Source organism: Sinocyclocheilus rhinocerous, unplaced genomic scaffold (genome assembly GCF_001515625.1).
Source record: "Sinocyclocheilus rhinocerous isolate Xijiao unplaced genomic scaffold, SAMN03320098_v1.1 scaffold616, whole genome shotgun sequence".
NCBI classification, from domain to species: domain Eukaryota; kingdom Metazoa; phylum Chordata; class Actinopteri; order Cypriniformes; family Cyprinidae; genus Sinocyclocheilus; species Sinocyclocheilus rhinocerous.
The window spans coordinates 445,796-467,085 of NW_015631496.1; the positions used below are offsets into that span (position 1 = coordinate 445,796).

The 21,290-nt window shown below is 37.1% G+C and overlaps 3 protein-coding genes and 1 long non-coding RNA gene across 4 annotated transcripts in view; 3 read left to right on the forward strand and 1 right to left on the reverse strand.

The window, feature by feature from the left end:
* pear1 (platelet endothelial aggregation receptor 1) overlaps nt 1-5,698 on the reverse strand; it is a 40,517-nt gene extending 34,819 nt beyond the window's left edge. The window contains exon 1 of the mRNA XM_016554508.1: nt 5,493-5,698. The gene's annotated coding sequence lies outside the window, so the exon portion shown is untranslated. The remainder of the gene's footprint in view (nt 1-5,492) is intronic.
* LOC107741737 (uncharacterized) overlaps nt 1-5,806 on the forward strand; it is a 10,468-nt gene extending 4,662 nt beyond the window's left edge. The window contains exon 3 of the long non-coding RNA XR_001640229.1: nt 5,792-5,806. This is a non-coding gene — a long non-coding RNA (uncharacterized LOC107741737). The remainder of the gene's footprint in view (nt 1-5,791) is intronic.
* A 2,393-nt stretch (nt 5,807-8,199) lies between these two features.
* On the forward strand, nt 8,200-13,062 carry LOC107741739 (protein disulfide-isomerase A3-like). The gene is made up of 13 exons (XM_016554509.1): nt 8,200-8,637; nt 9,013-9,091; nt 9,232-9,349; nt 9,749-9,856; nt 10,033-10,162; nt 10,486-10,599; nt 10,730-10,855; nt 10,930-11,112; nt 11,232-11,340; nt 11,431-11,559; nt 12,125-12,204; nt 12,321-12,378; nt 12,474-13,062. The coding sequence occupies exons 1-13, from the start codon at nt 8,495-8,497 to the stop codon at nt 12,561-12,563; spliced, it is 1,467 nt and encodes a 488-aa protein (XP_016409995.1). The 5' UTR covers nt 8,200-8,494; the 3' UTR covers nt 12,564-13,062.
* Nucleotides 13,063-14,193: 1,131 nt separating this feature from the next.
* On the forward strand, nt 14,194-20,678 carry cct3 (chaperonin containing TCP1, subunit 3 (gamma)). Its single transcript, XM_016554510.1, has 14 exons — nt 14,194-14,221; nt 14,799-14,860; nt 14,948-14,998; nt 15,116-15,178; nt 15,278-15,374; nt 15,619-15,736; nt 16,660-16,846; nt 17,189-17,338; nt 17,428-17,560; nt 17,664-17,745; nt 19,208-19,388; nt 19,665-19,910; nt 20,024-20,155; nt 20,259-20,678. Exons 1-14 carry the CDS (start codon nt 14,194-14,196, stop codon nt 20,355-20,357), a joined length of 1,629 nt encoding a protein of 542 aa, XP_016409996.1. The 3' UTR covers nt 20,358-20,678.
* The last annotated feature ends 612 nt before the right edge of the window (nt 20,679-21,290 follow it).

Sequence of the window (21,290 nt, forward strand, 5' to 3'; positions counted from 1 at the left end):
GGTTTTCCTAGTGACATTCCATAGGAGTAATGGGTTTTATACTGTCTCCCCTACACTAACCCTACTCCTAAATACCCTTACGAAAATTAATTTTTTTCTCATTGGACCCAAAAAAGGACAATGATTTCAGATATTGCCATCTTTGTGGGGACATTTCGTCCCCATTAAATAGGGTTTACCTGAACCACACACACACACACACACACACACCCTTACAAAATAGTGGTTATCATCTTAAATAAAATACTTTTAGTGTAAAAATAATTAATTGCATTTGGTCATCCCTAAATTGCAATCATGTTCTATAGAAACTATATCTATTGAATCTACAGTATATCTATACATGCACCAAATGATTCACTGATTAACCATTAAGATGAGATAGATTCAATAATAGACAAATGTATTAAACTGAATGAAAAGTCATGCAAACGAAACGTTTGCTAGTAATAGCTTTATGAAAGGCAGTTACTGTGAATGAAACATTTATATAGATGAAACACTTATTTTGTGTAGTGAATAGGATATTGTGATTGTGTGTATTGTACGAACACAATTGAAAATATGCTGAAATGTTTGAAAAAAGTGCACTTTTGATGATCTGTTGTGATATTGTAAAAATAATTAATTGCATTTGGTCATCCCTAAATTGCAATCATGTTCTATAGAAACTATATCTATTGAATCTACAGTATATCTATACATGCACCAAATGATTCACTGATTAACCATTAAGATGAGATAGATTCAATAATAGACAAATGTATTAAACTGAATGAAAAGTCATGCAAACGAAACGTTTGCTAGTAATAGCTTTATGAAAGGCAGTTACTGTGAATGAAACATTTATATAGATGAAACACTTATTTTGTGTAGTGAATAGGATATTGTGATTGTGTGTATTGTACGAACACAATTGAAAATATGCTGAAATGTTTGAAAAAAGTGCACTTTTGATGATCTGTTGTGATATTGGTACTAAGAGTTTTGAAAATTTACCAATCGCTTGTGAAAATTGCGCCAAAGCAATTTTAAAAAACTGTAAGGAACTTTTCATATGTGTGCTTTTTTCCCTTGTCTGTGGTGTTTTATTGTACTGCCTGGGCAGTACTGGATGTCCTGGGTATAGTAAAGCTGTCCCACACAGGAATTTACCTTAAGAGGCCCATTTATTTATGAGACAGAATAACAAACATTTGGATCAGAATGAGGTGGCCGCTATGCCTGTGCAGACAGATGGAGGAACTGCAGCAGGTTTTACTGATGATAATGATGAATGAATTCATGTCCATATTTTTACATTTTTTCCCCAATTTTATTTATAACATTTGGATCAGACCTGGATCTATTCAAGCGAGTGTGACATACAACACTGAGCCTCCCCTAAGTGCAAAGAGGAGTGCAGCACTCAGAAAAGGCATTAGGACTGAATCCAGGTGCATGATGAAACCAAAGCCTTCATAGTTTTCCGGCAAAATATTTTTGCAAAGCAACGCTAAAATATTTTTCTGTTTGCCAGCTTAAAGATCTGCTGTTTCTCTTATAGCTTTTGATAAAATGTGTGCATGGGGATAATGCTGAGATAACGTTTGAATGAGGGAGTTCAGGGATTTGGTACCACACAATATCACTGCTTCACCCATTTGCCATCATTTATCTCGCCAGAGGAAGTCCATTCGCTGCCAGTACATTCCTCCTAAAGCTTTCTGATTTACTCAACTGGCCATCGCTGCAGAGCCCTTCTGGAGCGCGAGGAGGATGCCTGCTCCTTATTAAAACCGTCTTTTTATCGCCTTTTTACAGCTGAAAAAATAACCAGATGTTTCTGAATCTGAGCATTTGAAAGTAAACCACAGAAAAAGAAATGCATCGCTCTCTGTCTGCCCTGAAGGTGACTCTATTCTCCTCCTCTCACTCCCGTCACAATGAAGACAATATTTTAACCCCAATCCAGAGGTTTCTTAAATGTTAAAGAGTCCCTTGCCATACTGACCAAATGCATTTTCAAAACTCTGAATGGGATTTAAACTTTAAAGTAGTAGTAATTAGTAGTAAAAAGTAGTAATTTTTAAAGTTTTCTACAGTTTATTTTGAAAGGCACTTATGCTCACCAAAGCTGCATTTAGTTTATCAAAAATACAGTAAGGACAGAAATATTGTGAAATATTATTACAATTTGCAATTAATATTTATGTGGGGACTGTGATACATATTTTTTTTTAAGTTTCTTTTATGAATAGAAAGTTCAAAAGAACAGCATTTATTTGAAATCTTTTGTCTTTACTGTCACTTTGATCAATTTAATGCACCTTGCTAAATATAAAAAAAATGTACTGACTCCAAACTTTACTTCATACTTTTTACTATGCGATTAATATATTCTGCAGACATAATATTTTTCTATATTTTTTGATGAATAGGTTAAAAAACACCATTTATTTGAACTAGGAATCTTTAGTAACTTTATAAATGGCTTACTGTCACTTTTTAACAGTTTATTGCTCCTCTCACTTAAAGTATTTATTTCTTAAAAAATCATACTGACCTCAAACTTTTGAATAGTAGTGTGTGTTATTGAGATATTTATATATCTTAACTAATTGGCAGATTTTAAATGCATCTAAAGACTATGAACCTGATATGCGCAGGTCATATATCTTCAACAACAAGGCAGAAAAAACAGGATGAGAGTGAGAAGGAGAGACAGAAAAAGAGGGCAGGTATTTGCCAGATGGTGGTCTCAGGATGTCCTGGGCACAAGAGAAGACACAGAGAGAGTAACAGAGGAAACACAGGGGGCAATTTCCTGTGCTGCCAACAAAATCTGAATCCAAATGAAATGAAATTTTTTCCATGCAAATCTTTCTTCCATTTGTGCTTGTGCTTGAGGATCCATTACTTAATGTATTGGTGTTTACAATTCATTGTCTGTAAGATAAATAAAAAATATCCGAGTCCTCGGGTCTCTACTGTATCCTCCTCTCATTCTGAAGAACACCAGGGAGTTTACCAGAAACAAACAAAAGGAAACATCTTGAGAGAAAATACAGGTCCTGTCATCCAGTGACCATTTCCCTTTGATAGACACCACTGCACACTCACAATACAAATGTATAAAGTCAAATCTCTCTATTTCTGTGTGTCTCCCACATAAATATAAAAGACCGTTTGTCCTGACCTCATATTTTACCACAATGAATTTTCCGATTGGATCTCATGGGACAAACTTCAGCACAGTGCCAGTATGCCTTTTCCATAATACTAAAGCAAAAGGAAAAGATGAGGAGGGTTATTATTTTCCCCTGTCATCTACCTGATTTAAAATACAACCCTGAGACAGCAGGAGGACAGCGGTAGAATCAATGGCTGCAAGTCTGAGTTCAAATGTCAATTCCAAATATGAAGGACCGGATTTTTACACAACAATGGCTTTGTTTTGACTGAAGGGAATGACAGATATAACTGTTGTAAATCATAGCCCTTTTCTGTATCACAACAATCACAAAATGAGCTTTACTGCCAGCTGTCGTGATCATTTTTCAAGAGTTCTCCACTTAAACACTTGTATGAGATTTACAAACACAACTATGTTTCTATATTTCACCCTAGATGGGTTGTTTGTCTTTTCTTCCGTGCAAACAGACATCAGAGTCACTTTCCCCTCTCCTAATGACTACCAGCTCTGCGGCTGTGCTTCAATTCTCTCCAAGACCGACCGACTTTCAGATCAGAGATCTTCTCACTGACTCACTGAAAATAAACAGGGATGTGCAAACAAAAGCAAACAAAAATGCAAAATGAATTAACAAAAATGCAGAAAAGTCCAGCAATGGACAAATAAATGGGAACAGCTTTAGGCAGAAGCCCACAGATCCAAAGCCCTCCTTAGGCCTCTGCCTGCAAAAAGCATGAGGCTTATGTAAGCATATGGTGGAAATATTACCCACCGTCTTCATCTGTTAACACAACACCCCCATCTCATCACCACTGACCTCTGTATGTTCTTTTCTCTGTACTATTTTATTTCGCCCTGAACTCATATAAAGTCAATTTTTGACATGTAGAAGGTTACGGCTAATAATTTAAACACATAAAAAGACAGTTTAAAGATTTACAAAACTTAAAATCAGATATCAAATTCTCTTTTTTTTTTTGAATGTTTACATATTAGATTGCTTTACAGAAAACAATTCCAGTTTAATAGCTGCTAATTTAAAATTAATTTCATGACATAAATTATCTCATAACACAAACAGCTGTGAACTACTGAATCAAGACCCCCTGGCGTAATCCGAAGAATTTCAGTTAAAGGGTCTGTGCCAACCCAGTGCTCATGACCCAACAAAGAAATCATATCCAAAGCAGATGTTTTTTATGAGGACCTCAGTATGCTGCTGTCAAGGTGAAACGTTTCTCCTGTGGAAATCAATTAGTCTCTGCTCTCCAGATGTGGAACCATTGGCAGGTACAAGTGATTTTTTCTGAGCTCCTATTCATAAGTCTGACCTGTTTTAGGGGATATTGTGGTCTGGAATAAAAAAGATGGCAAAACAGGTAGTGGACTCATTTAAATGGTCTGGAATCATCTAGAAACAAGGTCAAGATCAGCATCTCCTGGATCTAATGGCCTTTTGGCCAATTGTGGTTTTGCAGGGCTGTGGTTTGTTTGTATCTGCAAGTGCCTGACACTAGAATGTTGTAGGGAAGAAATTCTCAAATAGCATGCAATGCTAAAAATCTGTTAGATCAACAACAAATGAACAAAAAACATTGGCAGTGCCTTTGATATGACTCACAAAAAGATAAAATGTGTGTGCCATTCCACCATTCTCCTTCAAATAACACAGCCGTGACTCAGATATTTGTATTATGACAGGCATCACATACAAAATACATGTAATTTTTAAACATAGGCTACTGTATGCTGTTTTATTATGCAAATTATAAAAATGTAATTTTGATGGGAAAAAAAACATAAGATGGATAAAGAAGCACCTGCTTCAGATCACAAACACATCTGTGTCTGATTCGGTCTAAAAAAAAAGTCAATGCACATCTATGTTTCAGCAGCCAAATTGCACCTTAATTTTACAGGAAAACCACAATTTTTCAGATATTTACTTAGTTTTTTTTACAGTTATTGTGTGAGCTAATGAAATCTACCAATAAAGGTTTATTCTGTTTTGAAGTGTACATTTACATTAAACACTATACAATTTTTGGTTTGAACGATATGGTTTGTTTGAAAATTGTAAATTTGAGAGTGAACCCTAAGAAAAAGTAATCACATAATCTCATCAAAACCAGACTTCAAGAAGTAGGTCAGGACAGAAGATGGAAACTTCAACAGAAAAAACATCAGGACAAAGATGCTAAGAAAAGTAGGCTATACAAAAACTGAACGCAATCAAGAAATCAATCATGTCCTTTGCGGTATGAAAAGTCTTAAACATTCCATTCAATTGTATTGTGAGTAGCGTAAACTTTCTTACCTTACTGGAGAAGTGGCATTGAACTTTATTGAGCGATGTTCTGGAGTGCTCCGTCCCGAGGACAATCAAGATACTCTTACAGATAGATGTACGTCCTTTTGTAAACTTCTTTGGAAGCTGTGTCCTGCTTCCAAAGTGATCGCTAAACCGGTGTGTGCTAAATCACTCTCTGTATCTATGCGCTGGAGAGCGCGCGACAGTGACAGAACCTCAAGACAATCGAGTTGCAAGTGCGCGAGGAGTGGGCAAGCGCTTACGCCTACTGTATTCTCTCCCTCCCACTGTTTAGTTCTTCTAAGTATAGTTTAGTGTATAGGTATAGTACAGTTTGGCATAAAACTGTCATTACAAAACATTATACAATACAGTCTTAACAAATGGAAGTCTTAAATAGATGTATGTCTATTGACATTTCCATACACTACATATTATAGGTTACACTAAAATATTTATAAATGTTAACCCTCATGTTCTAGACCCCAATGATGTGTTAAAGTAATGGGAATAATTACGTAATGAACCTAATAATATTTTTCTTTCAAGCTGTTTTACATTACATTTCTATAACGTTTCATAAAACTCAGCTGACAAATGTTATTCAAATATAGTTTTCCCCATAATTTTCACACAACGTATTAGGAGAAATGTGACTATCCATTTTAGTTGTTTATGTAAGGGGTCAAACATTACAAAACAAAGAAATCAAAATGATTAACTTGGAGGAGTTTTTTTTAATAGATACAGTAGTTAATTAATCCCTCATTACATACCGCCATCGCAGTAAGCACATATTAAAATGATTCACAAGGGATTTTACACCATTGTCTCCAGATTTAGGTTTGGAGATTAAATAAAAAAGAGTAGCTAAAACTGAAACACAATGATTGTCTGTTTTAGGATGGTCTGGAAAGTTAAATAAGGGATTTGGTTAAAATGGGGGAGTGAAATGGAAAATTCAGGATCTGGGACATCAAAGCATCCCTCTTTCTAAATTACTATTCGAATGTCTGTTCAAAAATAGCTGGCCAAAAGAAGGCTTTAACAACTATGATTGGTAAGCCATTGCACTGAAGGGTCCGTGAGAATGGTTTCCTGCTGGCTTTAATGATAAGTGATGCTCCAGGACGTATTTCCGCTCCATGCATTGTATTAACAGATAACACACTATAATTTAGGAAATAATCGAGAATGAAGGAAAACAGGGTTTCCGTTTCAATAAAACACTCAGCAAAAGATAGGCTGAGTCAGTTTTGGCATTAGCTTATCATCTGAAGACAGGAACTTCACTTGCACATTGTACTGTAGGTCTTGAAATTCCCCAGGTGATGTGTTTCTTTGTGTAACTTCTTGTTCTGTGAAAATCTTTTAATAAGTACACAGAAATATTTTTGCATTTCTAAAGAGGTATGATGCACTGCATCCCAAATATATTTTATACAACAACGACAAGCACTGTTGGGGAAAGTTACTTATAAAAGTAATGCAATACAGTATTTTGTTGCTCCCTTGAAAAGTAACTAATTGTGTTAATTTTTGATACTTTTTATGGAAAGTACATTATTATACATTATTAATGTGTTACATTAATTTAGTGTTACTTTTCATAACTTTTTCTTATATGGGCTGGGCTTGTTTAATTGTTTTTAATATAAATGTCTATTTTTGGCAAATAAAAAAAGCCCTTTCACACCAAAAGTGAAATGAATAAGCCTCAGGCTGAAGAAAATGTAACTTCACGTCTGTACAGTAGAGGACGCAGCCCAAACAAACCTTTCAGCTGTGTTGCCATTCTGGATTGCGTGAAAAATAGGATGCAGGAAAAGAAAGAAAGAAAGAAAGAAACACAAATGTTATGTTTATCTAAAATCATTTTTGCTTATCCGTATGGTTGAATTAGAAAATCGAAGGTCAGCAGCAAAGACATTGGTTAATAAAATGGGATTAAATACATAAAGGATATTTGTGTTATTTAATTATTGCAAGTTTGCTTCATATTCCGAGATTGCATATCACTGTTTTTATTCATTTTAAGGAATAGGCTACTAAATCTGTGCAAGTGAGATGAGAAAATGTATGTTCACATTTAGTCTAGAACTAGGCCTACAGTAACCATCATGTTTACATAGTACACACAACGCCTCTGCACTTACACCCGATTTCTCTCAATATGAGGACAGGAGAGCTGTCAGTCTAAAGTGTCGTTTATTTATTTGAAAAGGTAACTAAGATATTTTCTTTTCAATTTAAAAATAATGTGTTACTTTACTAGTTACTTGAAAAAAGTCATCTGATTGTGTTACTTGAATGCCTATCCCTCAACACTGGCGATATGAGCATGTCACTGAATCACTCACTCAGTCATCTCATTCGAAACGGATTCATTTAAGAAAACACCACTATACTTGAAACCAGTACTTGTCTAAAATTTCTTATTCAGTAGTAGGCTATCTTTTGTTATATTAAAGCAATATTTCACTGCTGAAAATCAAAGGCCTGTTTAAGAGCTTATTTTATTCATAACAATAGTACACTTGCTATTGTGATATTTCTTAAATATTATTATAGTATATATTTTGTCTGATTTAATGTCTGTCCAGTCTCAAAATCTCGAAAAAGCAACCTCTTGACAGGCCAAAGCCTCTTCTTATCTAAATAAGATGTGTCTGTATTAATGGTGACACCTAGTGCTAAAATAAATCACTGCATACCTTCCCCTCCTTTGACTTATGGTCTTTAAACACTTTATTGATTTTCATAAACTAGCCGTATCTAAAAGATTAAATGATTAGAGTGTAATAAATCCCATGTGCTGGTGCACCACGCGACCGAAGGCACGTTATACCAAGTAAAGGCCTTGTACCAGTGCACTGAATTTATCAAACGCGCTCTGCCAGAAGAACGGTGCTTTTATGGACCTTCAGGCGATCCATACATCTGCTACTCGCGCAGCGGGGCCAACTTCAACATTCACGCGTCTCTAGTCTCCGCTGACACGAGTCAAAATGCGTTTACCTCGGTTTATCATCTGTCTGGTACTGACTGTGTGGTGTGCGGAGGGCAGCGATGTGCTCGAGCTCGGAGACTCTGACTTTGACCGGAGCGCAGCCATGCATGAGACTCTGCTGGTGGAGTTCTTCGCACCTTGGTATGTCCCAGATAAGATGTATTTGTTATAAATGCATAAAAGTATAATTCCATCTGAAGACAGGTTGTAGTAGGGTTGTAATTAACTATTTGTACAGCGACCAGAGCGTAAGTTGGGTTTTCCTTGTTTATGTCTGGACTATGTGGAGAATGACAATGGTTGTCAATGCATGTAGTGCATAAATCTAAATTATGATGCATGGCGGTGCATGAACCTAAATTATGATGCAAATGCACAATTCTCTCATTTAAACAATAACATTAGGGATTTTCTCCATAAGATCTATCTGAAGCTGAAACTATCTAGCTGCCATTGCAGTTAAATAGTACAATGCCTTTATGTATCATTAATATCCCTGGTATGATGTTACCACAGGTGTGGTCATTGTCAGCAGCTTGCTCCGGAATATGAGGCTGCTGCCACAAAGCTGAAAGGGACACTGCCTCTGGCAAAGGTGAGGAGTGATGGACACACCAGTTCCTATTACCCAGCACAAATCTTTAGCCTCCCTAATGTTAAGCAGGTGACTCAATCTGCAAGATTATGTTTTTATATATGTTTAGTGAATGTGTCTCTTTCCTGATGTTTGATCAGGTTGACTGCACCGTGAACTCAGAGACATGTGAGCGTTTTGGAGTGAATGGGTATCCCACCCTTAAAATCTTCCGCAATGGAGGGGAAGCTGGATCTTATGATGGCCCCAGAATAGCAGGTTGATATTTTGTGTCCATACATACAGTACTGTTCAAAAAGCAAATATATCATAACAATAATTTATTTCTGTAAGGGCCGCAGCCATTACTCCAGTATTCAGTATCACACGATCCTTCAGAAAGAATTTGTATTTGCTGATTTGGTGCTCAAGAAACATTTCTTGTTGAAAACTTTAGTTTTTCTGTGGAAATCGTGTAACTTTTTTCTGAATTCTTTGAATCCTGTACCATTATGCATCAGTCTTTACTGTAACTTTTGATCCATTTAAATGTATTAATTTCTTTTAAAAAATCTTACTGATCCCAAACCTTTCAATGGCAGTGTGTTTTATATTGTCGTTATTTTTTGGCTGTAATTATTTTGGTGTCTTACGTACCTATAACTTGATCTGAAATAGATGGCATTGTGAGCTACATGAAAAAACAAGCAGGTCCAAGTTCTGTGTCTCTGCCCAGTGAGGCGGATTTGGATTCTTTTGTCGACAACTATGAGGCCAGTGTGGTGGGTGAGTTGAATTTGTAAAACCTGCCAAAACATCTTAAATCGCTTCTGCAGCAGAAGCTCAAAACCAATCATATTTGACTTCTGTATTCATTTGAATCTCTCTTGAAACTAAAAGAGGCTTAAGTTCTCTCCTTTCAAGTTTTGTCCTCTTGTGTCTTTGTTCATGGTTTTGCTCAGGCTTCTTCTCTGGGGAAGACAGTACACAGCTTGCAGAGTTTATGAAGGTCTCCAGTGCCCTGAGGGACAGCTATCGATTTGCTCATTCCACTGATGTGGGAACAGGCCTGAAATACGGCGTAGATGGAGAGTACGTATGACACAGAGCATGAAGGAAGTGACTACTATGATCAGTATTTATTTGCTGTCAGAAGTAGTGCTTACTAAAGAAGGACCTATTTCAAAAATTATATAGGCTGAAATATTTCTCAAATATTATGTTATATGTGATAGCTTAGGTACTTTTAAGGTAAGCTATCCAAATATGAACAGATGTGAGGGTTGTGCACACGTCATATAGGCTGTGAAATGTCAGTTTTAATGACTGAAAATGTTAATATTGAGTAGAGGAACTGTACATTTTTAAACGTCTCAAAGATTGCGCTTTTTCTTCTCTTTGTCTTTTTCATTCAGGTGTGTTCTGCTGTTTCGTCCCCCTCGTTTAAACAGCAAGTTTGAGGAAAATGTGGTGAAATACACAGAATCCATTTCTTATTCCTCTCTCCGTACATTCATCAGAGACAATGTGTAAGTTTCTTTTATGCTTGTATATTTTGTGGGTGATTGATCAAACAGTTGGAACTCCATTTAAAAATGCAAATTGATTTATTGTGACTATGATTCTTGGTCTTGTTATTTCATTTCACTCTGCTTTTAGATTTGGTCTCTGTCCACATTTGACCACAGAAAATAGGGACATTCTGAGAGGAAGTGATCTGCTTACTACATATTACAATGTAGATTACTTACGAAATCTCAAAGGCACAAACTACTGGAGGAACAGGTGAGCACCCAATCTTAGGAATATCAGTATATTTGTTCTTTTTATATCTGTACATTTCTCATTGTCTCTTTCAGAATAATGAAGGTGGCGACACAGTTCCAGGATCGAGGTCTGAGTTTTGCTGTGGCAGATCGACAGGAGTTCCAGGATGAGCTTGAGGAGGAGTTTGGTTTGGGTTCGTCTGAGGGAGGAGACATTCCCCTCGTCACAATCCGGACGAGAGAGGGACACAAGTATTCCATGCAGGAAGAATTCACGTGAGTTTTACAAAACACTAGTCTCTACACACAATGCTTTTCTGTTTACACCCAGTTAAGAAATAATCAATAGATTTGAGAAAAGGCTTTAGAAGCTCATTCTGTGTTTGGTTCTGTAGACGAGATGGCAAGTCCTTGGAGAGGTTCCTGGAGGATTACTTTGCTAAAAGATTGAAGCGATATGTGAAATCTGAGCCTGTTCCAGAGTCCAATGATGACCCTGTCAAGGTCAGTGGACCCACAGAGATGTTTTTTATTTTATTTTATTTATGTATTTATTTAAGTTTTCTGGTATTCGTTACGTATGTGGTTCCACAGGTTGTTGTTGCTGACACATTTGACGAGATTGTGAATGATCCAGAGAAGGATGTGTTGGTTGAATTTTACGCTCCCTGGTGCGGCCATTGCAAGAACCTGGAGCCCATATACAAGGAGCTTGGAGAAAAGGTCTGTTAACACAATGTATATATAATATAAAGCATTTTTCATCAGAGGCTGGGGTTTTAGAGTCAGTAAGATTTTTTTTAATGTTCATGAAGTAAGTCACCAAGGCTGCATTTATTTGATCAAAAATATGGTAAAATGAATAATAATATGAAATATTATTACAATTTAAAATAACTTTTATGTTTTAATACATTTATTCCTGTGATGACAAAGCTGAATTTCCAGCAGTCATTACTGCAGTCTTCAGTGTCACATGATCCTTCAGAAATCATTCTAATATACTGATTTGGTGCTCAAGAAACATTTATTATTAGCAATGTTATTGTATTATATATGTATTTTCCAGGACTTTTTGCTGAATAGAAAGTTCAAAAGAACAACATTTATTTGAAATACAGTTTTTTTTTTTTTTTACAACATTAATTCAATGCACCTTGCTAAATGAAAACGTAAAAAAATAATAATAAAAAATCTCACTGACCCCAAACAGTAGTATATGCCAAAAATAATGCCACTGTAGGCCCACAGTGCTCATTATTTGGATTTTATTTTGTGTTTGTCTTAGCTTTCTGGGGACCCCAACATTGTAATTGCTAAAATGGACGCCACTGCTAATGATGTGCCCCCAAATTATGATGTCCAAGGGTAACAATCTGTCTCTCTTTATGTCTCTGATCTATTTATAGTTCATTACAACAAACATTCTGTGACATTCAGCTGTTTTTCTACTTGATTCATCACCTGTTTTGCCTAAACTGCAGATTTCCAACCATTTACTTTGTGCCTTCTGGACAAAAAGACCAGCCACAGCGATATGAGGTGAATATCATCACACACACACACACACACACACACACACACAGAGAGACAGAGACAAATGGCTACAGTGTTACTTAAACGTTTTTGTCCCACAGGGTGGTCGTGAGGTTAGTGACTTCATCGCCTTCCTGAAGAAAGAGGCCACAAATCCGCTCATCTTAGACGAATCAAGGGATGAACTGTAAACAAACAATAAGATGCTGAATTTTACAGGTGGAGAAATGCACAAACCCACTTCAGCCAAATATGTTACTCGCAGCTGTTCATGACATCAATCGGGATCATCGAAGCACATGATAAAATGCATCACTTGTAAAATGTTAGTCAATACACTACTGGACACATAAGGAATGCAGTTTATAGTTAAAATACTGTTTTTACATCAGTTATTCAAAAATCTGCTGCCAAGTTGCCTCCGTTTTCTTTTATTCTCTCTTTTATAACAAAATGCACTGCATATGTGAAATATGTTAATTTCCTGTCTCTTTATTTAAAGAAAGACTGTGTTTATAGGTCACTTATCACAAACATGTTACTGTAGCATCCTAAAGTGTTCCACTGACTGAATGCTTTTAAGTTAAGAAGTTTGTACCTCACTCCTTACTGCTGGCTTAGTTTACAAAATGTTGAAATTTGTTACTGCATTGGTGCATTAGTTACACAATCTCTTCATAGTCCATTCATATGCAGTGTTGGGCAAGTTACTTCCAAAATGTAATACATTATATATTACTAGTTACTGTCTTTTGAAAGTAATTAGTTACATTACAATATTACTGTCTCTGAATTGTATACTTTTGTAATGCGTTACTCCCAACACTGTTCATATGCCACTATAAAAACTTTGTTTCAAGTCTACAGGATGTGTTAGAGATTCTGTAAACAGTTGATGACTGCAATAACAAGTCTATGAAAAGAATTGGGGTACCTCTACTACCTGCTAATGTCTGTCATGTCAAATCAAACATCTGTAAGGGTCTTGGATCGCATCCTCCATCCATACATGTGAGGATGTGAGACGTTAACATCTGCTCCTAGGCTAGAAATCTTTTAGAAGTTTGACACTTCTTGAACTGTTTATGTCATCAAAAAATGGTGTTTTGGCGTTTGCAGTCATAATAAAGAAATGGACAGACACTTGATTGTGTGTGTATTGTAGCATATTTTTGTTGTATAATTGTAGTACTGTTCGAAAGGTTGCATAGTAAGATGAGCTTTTTTCAGTTTGTTTTTCAATTTTAAACAAAAGTTGTATTTAAAATAATATTTTAAATATATTAAAAATAAAATTAATTTTTGAATAAATACAGACAAATATATATAAATAGTCTTCAAAAACAATAATATATTATTATTAAAAGCAGATTTATTTATTAGTTTATACCTACGTTTTAGTCCTTTAATTTTAATATTACCTTATATGGTAATTTAACCTGGTTAACCATTTCAGAGTTTTTACTGTAATATTTCATTTATTTTTCATTAAAAAATATTTTACAGTGTACAGTTAGCTTTTCTTGGATGCAAATCTAAAATTAAGCGTTTAATTACTTGTAAGTAAAATTTAAGTTTTTATCTCGGAAATCTTCATCCTGACCGGATTCTTTCGAGAACTTTTCAGTTCTGCTCCAGTCTACACCCACCCACAAGCGTTGCTGAGCTTTCTTTGATTGGTGGAGATATGTGTATGTCAAATGCGTCTCGCTTGCTCATTGGTCCACTGTGTCGCTGAATCCCCAGCCACGCCTCGTGGATCCTCTCCTCTCGCCGTTGTGCGCGTTGTCAGGTACCGGTGATCTAAACCACGCCGCAAACATGATGGGCCGACCGGTTCTCGTGCTTAGTGAGTGCTTATTTCATTATTCCATCTGAAAATGCGCAAGTGTAGCTTTCATATGAGCCGCTGCTGGACTCGGTAACGGTGTGAATAGTTTTATTCATGCATTGGTGTTAGAATGCTAAGCTAACTAGTGTGGCACGGGGGCCTCGCGTGTGTGACAAGCTCATGTCAGTGTTCAGATTAGTCATTGTGTTAGCCTCATTGCTAACATTGCGTATTAATAATAATATTGTTTAAGCCAATTGCACCACAAGTTGCACAGTCAATAATAACGCTAGCGCTGCTGAGTTCTCAGTCATTTGCTGGCTTTATGGGGCAGTCGGTTCTGTCTAACGGAGGTTTTAAAGTAATGAATTAGTTAGCATAAGGCTAACGGCACAGAGAGTGTGCTGACCAGAGCTGCACCCTGTTCATATGCTTAGACTCGTAACGTTATTGATATGTTCTGTTAGCATGTCAAATATTTAATTTGTGTTAGATTTTAAATCATTGTTTTTTAGAATTTTTATTTTCTGAACGAAGAAAATAATTAGGGTTCAAACTGATTTAACCACACTGGTTCTGTTTCTGCTCATAACAGGTCAGAACATCAAGAGAGAGTCTGGACGAAAGGTCCAGCTAGGAAACATCACTGCGGCAAAGGTGGGTCTGTTTTATTTATTGATTTTTTTTTTAAAGACATGTCAGATGAAACAAAATCACTAGCCTGCTGCTTCATCCTCCTTTCAGACCATAGCAGATATCATCAGGACATGTCTGGGACCAAGGGCTATGATGAAGGTGTGTTTCTGGTGTTTAGTCCACACTTATATTTTGGTGCATTGTTTATTGTAAGATGAAACGTATGATACTGCTCTAAAGAGATGTTTGATGAAATGTTTTGTTCTTTGTGCGCAGATGCTTCTGGATCCCATGGGTGGTATCGTCATGACCAATGATGGCAATGCCATTCTGAGAGAGGTGATTGTGAATACCACTCCATAAATTTGTAAAACAAAATGTAGGTTTTGTATTTATTGAATGTTAATAAAATGTTCTCTCTTTTTTTGTGGCATTCAGATCCAGGTCCAGCACCCTGCTGCCAAGTCCATGATTGAGATCAGCCGCACACAGGATGAGGAGGTTGGAGATGGGACCACCTCTGTAATTATTCTGGGTGAGGGAAAATTTCAGTTCACAGAGTCTGTGAAATTGAATGACGTAGGTGTTTGATTAAATGTAATCTTGAATAATAACTTTTCTAGTTTAGTAACTTACAAATAATCCATTATATTATTATTAATAATAATTATTAGGAAAAAAGAATTGTAAGAAGTTGACAACTAACAATTAAATTCATGTTTATATGTTAATATTTAATTTGTTCAATAGCAAATCCTAATGTGCCATTCTGTGTACAGCGGGTGAGATGCTGTCGGTGGCTGAGCAGTTTTTGGAACAGCAGATGCATCCTACCGTGGTGATCAGTGCATACAGACAAGCTCTGGATGACATGTTGAACATACTCAAAGACGTCAGGTAATCAAACATACAACCAGTTTAATTGTTCTGTATGAGCTCTCAATTAATAAAGAAATAGTTCACAGAAAAATGAAAATTTGCTGAAAAATTACTCCACCTCCGATTATTTAAGATGTAGATGAGTGTTTGTTCATCAAAACAGATTTGGAGCATTACATCACTTGTTCACCAATGGATCCTCTCCACTCAATGGGTGCCGTCAGAATGAAGTACAACTCCAATTAATCAGTAAACATTTAATGAAGCGAAATCCATCAAGACATTCTGAACTTCAAACCGTTGCTTCCCGCTAAAATACAAGTCCTCTATCCATAATATTGCTTTCGCCAGTGAAAAAGTCATTTGGTCTGAATCAGGAGAGAAATATGCGCAGATCAAGCACCAGTTACAGGTGGAAACTGTTCTAATATCACAAATATGTCAGTGGATTTGATATGAGAGGACAACAGGGGATGAACTTTTTCACTGGAGGAAATGTTGTTTACTGTATGGATTGACTCATATTTTGCATCGGTTTAAAGTTAAAATGCCTTAATTATGGATTTGTGTCTTACAAACATGCAGCTTTTCACTGCATAATACGTTAAATTGATGGACTGGAGTCATGTGGATTATTGTGATGGTTTTATCAGCTGTTTGAACTTATTCTGACGGCACCCATTCACTGCAGAGGGTCCATTGGTAAGCAAGTGGCGTAATGCTACATTACTCCAAATCTGATGAAGAAACAAACTTATCTACATCTCTGATGGACTTACGGTGAGTACATTTTCAGGAAATTTTTATTTTGCCTAAACCATTCCATTAAGCTGCTAAGTTTTATCAGTGGATTGGTAAGGTGGATGTTTGGCTAAAGTGGGCTGAAATGTTTCAGTGCTCTGGAGTCTGATAGTTTTGCTACTTCCTCCTCCCCCTCATAGCACTCCAGTAGATGTGAATAATCGTGACATGATGTTGAAGATAATAAACTCTGCCATCAACACCAAGGCACTCAGCCGCTGGTCCACCATGGCCTGCAACATTGCTCTAGATGCTGTCCGTACTGTTGAGCTGGAGGAAAACGGACGCAAGGAGATCGACATTAAGAAGTATGCCAAAGTTGAGAAGGTAGGACACAGCCTAAAGAAATATGCCTAAAGAGCATATTCTTTCTTGGTTTTACTGTATATATGCACAATTTTGGTCTTGAATGTAATCACAGAATGTTTTTGTCAACAGAAATCTTTAATCAAAATAAAATAACTTGCTCTTTTCTGATGTCACTGAAGTTGTGTGAAATATTGGATAATCTTAACCAAGAGCCAAATCTAGCGATAAGACTAATACATGATCCAGTTTGTTCTCAATGGATAAAATTAGCATAGGATCTGCAATTCATATTGACTTTAAACAAAGATTAAATGTCAAGCAATGTGTAAATATACCTAATTGCAGTTTTTGTGTGAATAGGTGCCTGGCGGCATCATTGACGACTCGTGTGTGCTGAGGGGGGTGATGGTAAATAAGGATGTAACTCATCCCCGTATGCGAAGACTCATCAAGAACCCGAGAATTGTTCTGCTGGACTGCTCTCTGGAGTACAAGAAGGGTGAGAGTCAGGTGAGATGTTGTCTGAATCCACAATCTTCCTCTGAATGCTTATTTAAAAACATCTAAAACACTGACCTTTGGCCTCGCGCTCCTCTCAGACTGATATTGAGATCACTCGCGAGGAAGACTTCGCCCGCATTCTGCAGATGGAGGAAGAGTACATCCAGCAGATCTGTGAAGATATTATTCGTCTCAAACCTGACCTGGTCTTCACTGAAAAGGGCATCTCTGGTACATATGAGCATTCATGCAGTCATGTGTTTATGAGAAGCAATGGTGGTCTTTTTTTTAATTTTTTTTAGATCATGTGAGTATTAATTTGTCATCTCTCTAGATCTGGCTCAGCACTATCTGATGAAAGCAAACATCACTGCGATCCGTCGTGTCAGAAAGACGGACAACAACCGTATTGCAAGGTGCAGAAATATGTGCTTTTGTCTATACATTTTAGTTTTTATTGTGTAATTCATTGCATCAATGGTTATTTTGCAATTTGTAAAGCAAATCTTAATTTCTTAGTTCCATTGACAAACCTGAAAATAACAGACAATTTAAATTAAAAAAATCTTGATAATTAATATTAAAATGTTAATCATGGCAGTATATGTAGTGGATATACATTGTATTTATATATGCCTAGTGGAGTCACTTTGATACTTCTTGTGTAGAGCATTGATGTCTCATTTGTGAGTGACAATCATTTTAAGAATGATTTGATTCTTTTTAATGAATTTGGCAAAATGGTTTACAATTTGGCATGAATAATGTATTAGTGAATGGAAAAATAGTATTATATTAGTATGTACAATTGTAGTTTTTATTAATGTTTTAAATTAGCTTTTAGTTTTTGTTTCTTTTCATTTTCCATTTTAATGATCTTAGTTTAAGTTGTAGTAGTTTTATGTGCTTGCTATTTTCCCCTCTATTTTAGTCTTAAACATTTAAATTGTATAATTGATGAAACATTTTATTTAGCATTTTTTTTTATTGCGTAAACTTTTTTTGTAGTTAATAACAATACTGATGGTTCTGAATCAAAATAACTTAAAAATCCTTAACCAATAATTTAAGGGTGCTTTCACACCTGTAGATCGATTGCTTTGTTCCGAAACAGGGATTCAAATTATTACAATGTTGCTTTTTATTCTTGGTGCGGTTCGCTTTTACACAGCAAAGTTTCTAAACGGATCAAATTTGTTAATACAAGTCACGCGCGAGTAAACTGTTGTCTCATTGGTCAAAGTTCCACGGCTTATTTTCTGGGATTCCACTTAGCTGTCACGGCTGTCATTCGTCAAGATGAAACGACAACAGCTTCACGGGCTTATTGTAGCTGTCCTTATATTAATTTATCATTTTGAGCAGGAGTCCAGGATTCATCGGGAAAACATTTTTAAAATGCACCTACTAGGAAGAAGAGCAATAAGACGGTGTTATAAAATGAAAAAGTGCACTTTTTTTTTTGAATGGCAAAGACGTGCTCACCCACAGACATTCACAGGTTCATTTTAAAGTATTAGCAAAACAACAAAGCTAATGCTTTTCACGGAACTTACGTAATTACCCATTATACATTGTGACATAGCCTGGTTCGTTGGTCCATTAGATCGGATTGCTTTCTCACTACAACCGAACCGCTCCAGAGTTCGTTTTCAATCGAGCCGAGACCACCTCGTTCAGGCGATCTCGGACCGATTGTTTTGGCGCGGATCCGGGCGCTATTGCCGTGTTCACATATGCCCAAACGAAACAAGCTACGGGGGGAAACGTGCCAGGTTCCGAAACAATGGGCCAGGTGTGAAAGCACCCTAAGTGTGTCAAATATTTAAGAAGTGTGGCAACACTTTAACTCTTCTTCTGCTTGTCTCTCTCTCTCAGAGCATGTGGTGCACGTATTGCCAGCAGAACAGATGAGCTCCGTGAAGAGGATGTGGGTACAGGAGCCGGTCTATTTGAAGTGAAGAAGATTGGCGATGAGTATTTCACCTTTGTGACAGAGTGTAAAGACCCCAAAGCCTGCACCATTCTCCTCAGAGGAGCCAGCAAGGAGATCTTAGCGGTGAGAAAAGACGGAAAGAGAAAAACCAAAGAAATGAGGAGACTGGAGCCACTGTTAAAAATTCATGACTATGCAATGCTCAGAGGAAGATTAATGAGGATGTTTTTTAATCGTTATAGAGTGTCTCACAAAGGTCTCTATAGTGAGAGCAGCCCTCAGGAAGAGGTGCTTAGATAATTCAACAGGCCATTTGTTGAATATTTGATCAGCTCAGCTAGAGTATCTGGATTTTGTGCAGGTTAATTGACTTGTCGCTGTTTGACTGATCTGTCTCAGGAAGTTGAGCGAAACCTGCAGGATGCCATGCAGGTCTGTCGTAACGTCCTGTTGGACCCGCATCTGTTGCCAGGCGGTGGAGCAGTGGAGATGGAGGTGTCCCATCGGCTGACAGAGCGCTCACGAGCGCTGACCGGTGTAGAGCAGTGGCCATACCGCGCTGTGGCTCAGGCCCTGGAGGTCATCCCACGTACACTCATTCAGAACTGTGGAGCCTCAGCAATACGAGTGCTCACTTCCCTTAGGGTAAGTGGAATCGAAAGCACCATTTTTTTGTATTTTTATTTCAGTATGTTGATGCTACTCTTGAGTAACTCGCATTTCAGTTGGCGTTAAAGCGTTTCTCATCTCTTTTCCAGGCCAAGCACACTCAGGAGGGCAACTCTTCATGGGGTATCAATGGAGAGACAGGAACTCTTGCTGATATGGAGCAGCTGGGGATCTGGGAACCGCTGGCAGTTAAAGCCCAGACATACAAAACTGCAGTTGAGGTAAAATGGCACATACACTGAGAAAAACTGCTTTAGACTCCAGGAGGAAGGTAGAGGTGATTTTTCTTATGACTGTTAATGGATTTTCTCGTTTTTCTCTTAGACGGCCATCCTCTTACTGCGCATTGATGACATCGTTTCTGGTCACAAAAAGAAGGGAGAAGACCAGGCGGGTGGTGCACCGATGGAGGACAAGGAGTAAAGGAAGAGGAAATACAGAGGATGAAGGAAGAAGAGTTCAGAAAGGACAGTAATGCAGCAAATGAAGAGCAATTATGCACAAGCATTTATTTGTGCAAAACTCCATTCTCCAACACAATGTTTTCATTAGAAAGCCATTTGCACTGTTGCTTTGTGTTGTCATTAGGCCAGAAGCTCTTCTTCCATCAATTGTTTTTTTTCCCTCTGGAAATGAAACCACTCTGGATTGGATTAGGATGTTTGTGCTAGTATCTCTGTGCTTCACTTTGCTGGTATTGTTACTTTGTATTTCCTACCGGTGATAAATTTCAATATCAGACCATGTTGTTGAGTTTTTCCTGGGCTGAACCCCTTTAAAATTTAATATAATTTAAGGTACTTTTTTCACAACACCTTGGTAGTTTACTATGATTATGCAATTACATTTTTTCACAAGCTGTAAAATTTTCAAACTCCCCCCAAAAAAGTCACACAGAACACTTCACATTTTACAGTTTAAAAAAATGTCTACATGCGTCCCATTTTCCAAAATGCAACACTTTACAATAAGGTTCAGGTAGTTAACATTAATGCATTAGGTATCATGAACTAACAATGAACAGGTTCATTTTAATGTATTAATGTTAATTCATGATCTATTAATACAAACGTTAATGTATTTAGTATATGCAAAAATGAACATTAAAAGCTAACATAAAACAACAGTGACCAAAACTTTGCTGTAAATCTTGGTTAGTGCAGAGACCCTTATTGTAAAGCAGGGGTGGCGAACGTCGGTCCTGGAGAGCTGCAGCCCTGCAGAGTTTTGCTTCAACCCTAATCAAACACCTGAACAAGCTAATCAAGGTCTGAAGGGTTACTAGAAAGCTACAGGCAGGTGAGTTTTAAATAGGGTTGGAGCTGTACTCTGCAGGGCTGCGACTCTCCAGGACCG

Coding starts and splice junctions, on each gene's coding strand:
- LOC107741739 (XM_016554509.1), top strand. CDS start 8,495: ATGCGTTTACCTCGGTTTATCATCTGTCTGGTACTGACTGTGTGGTGT. Junction 8,638..9,012: donor GTGGAGTTCTTCGCACCTTG/GTATGTCCCAGA, acceptor ATGTTACCACAG/GTGTGGTCATTGTCAGCAGC. Junction 12,205..12,320: donor CCAAATTATGATGTCCAAGG/GTAACAATCTGT, acceptor CCTAAACTGCAG/ATTTCCAACCATTTACTTTG.
- cct3 (XM_016554510.1), top strand. CDS start 14,194: ATGATGGGCCGACCGGTTCTCGTGCTTA. Junction 17,339..17,427: donor ACAAGAAGGGTGAGAGTCAG/GTGAGATGTTGT, acceptor CGCTCCTCTCAG/ACTGATATTGAGATCACTCG. Junction 17,746..19,207: donor GACAACAACCGTATTGCAAG/GTGCAGAAATAT, acceptor TCTCTCTCTCAG/AGCATGTGGTGCACGTATTG.